Source organism: Lissotriton vulgaris, chromosome 1_2 (assembly GCF_964263255.1).
Source record: "Lissotriton vulgaris chromosome 1_2, aLisVul1.2, whole genome shotgun sequence".
In the NCBI taxonomy this organism is placed as follows: domain Eukaryota; kingdom Metazoa; phylum Chordata; class Amphibia; order Caudata; family Salamandridae; genus Lissotriton; species Lissotriton vulgaris.
Window position 1 is genome coordinate 211846465 of NC_141686.1, and position 5631 is coordinate 211852095.

The window sequence follows — 5631 nt, forward strand, 5'->3', positions numbered from 1 at the left end:
ATAACATGATCAACTGTTTCTGGACCTCCCAGTGCACAGTTGCATTCATCTGAATAGATGTCGTTGTCCTTCGACCATTTTTTTTATCTACGACTATACCTGCAGTGTTACAAGTCTACATTTAAGATATAGGGCTCTAGTCTCTATAGGGAAAATTCCCATTCATCTAGGACTGGAAACAAGGCGCGGGTTTGAGCTTGAGGTAGTGTGTAAAGAGAGTGTAGTGTTTTCCCTGGATCCTTCTTTTGCCCTCGCATGCACCCAGAAAAGCTTTTATCAATCTGTAAGGTGGCCTTGCTCATAAACTCATGTTTTATGCCATACCTGTTTTCCGGGTCGGCACGAACAGAGCATACACACAGGACGCCAGCAACGGACACAGAAGTCGGTCTGGAGCTCGGCCACCCGATTGAAGCGCGTTAGTTACACGCGCGAGGTACATTGAGATCTCCATTGTAAAGAAACAGGTTGATAATTTCCTTATTTCTCACCACTGTTTTTAGAGCACTACATATTTATAATTTTCTTCACATTATTCACCTAGTGGTCCTGATGAACGCCCGTAAGTCCTAATTCAGGCAATTGAGGCAGAAACATGTCGACCAATTTTAAACCCCTCACTATTTTTGATTCCTACACTCTGAGTGCATCTGTTACTCTTAATAAGTCCACGATATGCACTACTCAAGAGTTTACCAGACCCAAACCCAGACATAATAAAACATTTCTATCTGGTTCCCTGGGTTTTTTAAATATCCCTTTCCTCACTGGCTCACTACTGTTTCAACCTTGGGTAAGAACCTTTTGGTGGAGGCTGCATAACCTAACCGACCTGATGATTATGCACACACGTGATTAGATAGTGGAGAACCAAGATATAGCACTAAGTTACCACCATAGCCATCACGTGCATGAGGGTCTTTTTAACTGGGACACCCCTCGTTTCTCCTGCATACCTAAGGTTGTGCAGGACTAGTGATCCTTCCCCTTTTGATTAGTATATTTATGCCATACCTCTTCACAACCAGTGTTCTTTATGTGCCTGAACCATGGCAAAGATACTGGTATTGGGGTACTTCAATCGTCCCACATTTTTTCCGAAACACAGCCAGAGAAGGATTGGTCCACACTTGGACCCATATCGAACAGGCCTCCTAAAGTGTGTAAGATCTTCTAGTGGGGCCATGCTCAGCTCGAATCTTAATGTCGTCATTGGATTTCTTGGGCCTAAGCAGAACATAGCTCGAAAAAGGACTTCTTTGTCACATATGGAGCAGACACTTTTTTACCCCCATGCTTTCTGCGCTGGACAGACTTGCTTTTGATTTGTTGGCCATTTTTGCCGGCTTGATCAGATGGTTAACAATTATGTTTGAAAATCTTCATACTGCACCAGCTTGTTGCCTCAAAGTCACATTGCTTGTTGCTAAATGTTCGGCCCAGTTGAGATGGCCATCAATATGTATACCCAGGTAGTCACAGAGCCGCACTCGTGGTTTGCCATACATTTGTAAAGTTGATGGTGTCATTACTGTGGGTTTAATATTCATAAATGTAGGTGTATCCATATTGACAGTAAGTTTCCTGTTAAGGCAGAAGACCTCAAAACGAGCTAGAAGATAATGCACTGAGCTTTTTGTGTGGCCTAATAGCACTGCATCATCTGCAAAAAGGTGGATTGGGATGAATTTGGGAACATCAAGGATGAGGAAATTTCATATTCCAAGCTACTGTTTAACATGTACAACCCACGCCTTAGTGTGCCTGAATAAACCCTGGTGTGTGAATGTGGTCTCATATGCCTCATATGCCGATGACACACAGCTTCTATTTTCCTTTTAGGAATATCTGGAGGTGCCCGCTACAGATTCATGGAGTGCCTTGAAGGAGTGGCTGTCCGGATGGAGGCAAACTTCCTTAAGGTGAATTCTGAAAAAACAGGTCTTCTTCAATGGTCCAAGTGGTCATCTCTCCCCAATCGCCCGGCAGCCTAAAGACTTAAATCCTGCCTGACTGCCACAATCTCTTCCAGTAGTTTTGGTATTATTTTTGAGTGTGTCCTTTCCTTTTCAGCCCAAATCAGACAGGTTTCTTTAGTTTGTTTCCTCACAATGAAAGCTTTAAGGGGGCAACATCTTGTTCCAAAGGATACTAAACAAATAGTTGTTCTTAAAATAGGCTTTAGGATTCTGGGCAATTTACCACTGCTGAGCAGTTCCAAAGTGCATATGCTCTCTGTGTAAATTGGTATTATATTAGGTTATCCATGATTAGGACCCTGCAAAAACTGAAACCCTTTCTGCCCGCATGGAATATGAAGCAGTAACACTATGCGGCCTCCCTAGGTCATCGACTGCCCCGCTAAGAGTTACGATCAACTCAGCTGCAAGACTCATCACAGGTTCTAAGAGAAATGCTCACATTTCCCCAGACCTGAGAGCTCTCAACTGGCTACCGTTTGAAGCCAGAATTCACCTAAAAACCGCTTGTATGGCACACAAAGCCGTCTACCACAACGCCCCACAATACCTAGCTCAGAAACTGGTGCTCTCCGCGGGCAACAGAGCCACCAGGAGTGCCAAGACTCTTCTCCTACAACCTCAACGATTCTCCAAGAAATAAAACGTATAACTGGCCCTTTTCGGGGATGGCTCTGAGGATATGGAATGCCTTACCCAGTGCAACAAGAATGAACCCTTCCACTGCCTCCTTCAAAAGAGAAGTGAAAGCTATCCTCATGGCTAAATTCACTTGAACTCTATGTCTATTCACTGTAATTTTTTATTGTGTTGTTCTTTGTACACTATATCTTGCCTTCTAATTATGACCTGTAAAGCGCTCTGATACTCACAAGGGTTTTGTTTGCGCTACATAAAACCTTCAAAATAAATATAAATAAATGAATAAAGCCCCTAGAAAAGTGCACTGAGTGTACCAGGGCCTGTGAATCAAATGCTACTAGTGGCTTGCAGCCCTGGTTCTGCCACCCATATAAGTAGCCCTGTAAATGTGTCTCAGAACAGCCACTGCACTGTCTGCGTGAAGTTTTGAACTGCCATGTGGACCTGGCAAGTGCATCCACTTTGCAACACACTAACCATGGGGAGTCCGATGGGAGGGAACTAGAGGCATGGGGTATTCAGGGGGAGTTGGCCTCCAAAGTAAACATGTATACACAAAAGAAGCAACCCTGAATGTAAAATGACCGAGGGTTAAAAGGTACTTGGTAGAGTGCCTGGGATCTCACTAAAAGTGAAGGACTGTCCTCACACACCACCAGGTGTCATGCTTCATCATTGGCAGTCCTCACTCTCTAGAAACTTGTATGGTAGAGAGCGGGCCTACACCTGGAGACAGGGAGGCGCTTCTGAATCTAAGTGGGGGCCTGTGAAAGCGAGTTATTATTAAAACCTAATTTAATAGCCAAAATGCATTTTTTTTAACAGGCAACTACTTGGTATTAAAATGGAAAGAATGGTGATTAGGGGAATCAGTACCCCATCACCGTAGTGATTAAAGTCGTCAACATGTTTCAGCCCAATGGGTCCATGGCATTCATCACGACGGGGAAAATAATGAGGACTCCTATCTTAGCAAAAGTTGGTTCGAAATTGCCACTGGGTAGGTTGACCTAGGTCAGACTCTACCTAAAAGAGTTTCCTGAAGTAAAGACAGTGATATTGCCGTTAGAGACAGATAAATCTGTGAGAAATTCAGTCAAAGCACAGTGAACATTGCCGCACATTCATCATTAAACATATATTGGCTTTTGTGTGAAAGACTTATCACTGCAACCGTAAAACACAGACAGTTGTTTCTTGCACAGAAGTGTGAGACCAGCTTACAGCCTTACCCTAATTAAGGTTTAAGGTGAAGTTGCACACAAGCACGCACCTGCACCACCGCTCATACTCTTACTACATCAAGGTGCGTCTCTCGCCTTGCACCTAGATATGTTCGCTCCTCTTCCCCGATGTGGAAGGAAGGACGTGGGATTTTAGCCTTAAGTAGGTCCCTCTAATTCCTGAGCCGTTCCCACTACACCTGCGAAATTACCCAGAGCTCCGGTATTTTAAACTTTAGGGGTGGGCAAAGCAATGGGTAGGAGTACTGGCTACTGCTAATGAGGGCATTAGTGTGTGGAGGAGGGGGCATTGTATTGAAAATGAGACACACCGTTCTAAATTGCGAATGTCACAACTGATTTGCGTGGGCACGTACATAAATTGAGAATGTGCAGCCTTCTTCCTTACCCGGACATTGCTGTCATAGAACAAAGAAGTTACTATTCAGCCGGCTTTGTACTCCAATCCTCATGTAATGACTCTTCTCTTTTCTCTAGTGAGGAGCAGTTCTGGATAAATGAGGGGGAAAAATCTGACCTTGGTGATGGAGTTTCACCTCTCCGTCTTCACTGATGATCCAAAGCTGCACATTCTCCTCTTTGTGCTATTTCTCATTGTATACATCATCACTGTTCTGGGAAACGCCTGCATCATTGTTCTAATCAGAACTACTTCACATCTTCACACAGCTATGTACTTCTTCATCTGCAACCTATCCATGGTGGATCTATGCTATTCGTCTGCCATTGTTCCCAAGATGCTTGGCAACTTCTTATCAGAGAAGAGGACCATATCCTTCTTTGGTTGTGCTGCTCAGCTGTTTTGGGTTTGTTGTTGTGCGACAATAGAAAGCCTTCTTCTTGCAGTAATGGCCTATGACCGGTACACTGCTATTTGTAACCCTCTGCTCTATGTAGGTATCATGAACAAAAAGATTTGTACTCAGCTTGCTTGTATTGCATATTTAGGTGGATTGATACAGGCAGTTATTCAGACAAGCTATACTTTCTCTTTGTCCTTCTGTCTGTCCAACATGATCAGTCATTTCTTCTGTGACCTCCCTCCACTCTGGAAACTTTCCTGCTCTGACACAACAATCAACCAGATTGTTGTATTCATTTTAGGAAGCATTACATCTGCAGGCTGTGTTACAATAATCCTGGTATCATATGCATATATCATCTCACATGTCATGAAATGTCAGATCCGTGATGGGCGTTGGAAAGCCTTCTCCACCTGCACATCCCACCTCACCTGTGTCTGCATGTTCTATGGTACGATTCTCTTCATGTATTTCAGACCAAAATCCAGCTACTCTCTAGAGCATGACAAAGTGGCCTCAGTGTTCTACACTGTGGTGATCCCCATGATAAACCCATTAATTTACAGTCTGAGAAACACAGACATGAAGGAGGCAATGAAGAAAGCAAAGAGAGGGCCCTTTCTTTCCATTAAGCCTTGCTGAAGAACATGATTGCATTCAACGGGTGTGTGTGCAATATTGTGTTATGTTGTGTTTGCATATTCACACATTCTACTGTCCTTTAGTGGGGGATGTGAGCTTTGGGATGTACTCTATACATAGGAATTGGTAGCTTCAGACAAAAAGCACTTACAAACATTCTGGATTCCAAATGAAATAACTACTCACATTTTGCTTGCTCATGAAAATTCCAATAGCAAAATAGTGCTCTGTAAGATGTTCTGCAATAGACTGCAGTGCAAGGCATTTTGCCACAATGTATGTCAGCTTGGAATTTCTTTCTTTAGACACCATCTGCAAAAA

The 5631-nt window shown here is 43.4% G+C and overlaps 1 protein-coding gene across 1 annotated transcript; it reads left to right on the plus strand.

Annotated features, from left to right (window-relative positions):
• The first annotated feature begins 4362 nt into the window (after window positions 1–4362).
• On the plus strand, window positions 4363–5310 carry LOC147735011 (olfactory receptor 5AR1-like). The gene has a single exon (XM_086952562.1). The coding sequence runs from the start codon at window positions 4363–4365 to the stop codon at window positions 5308–5310; it is 948 nt and encodes a 315-aa protein (XP_086808688.1).
• Window positions 5311–5631: the final 321 nt, after the last annotated feature.

What these genes read in the sequence shown, in the direction of transcription:
- LOC147735011 (XM_086952562.1), top strand. Translation starts at nt 4,363, where the DNA reads ATGAGGGGGAAAAATCTGACCTTGGTGATGGAGTTTCACCTCTCCGTC.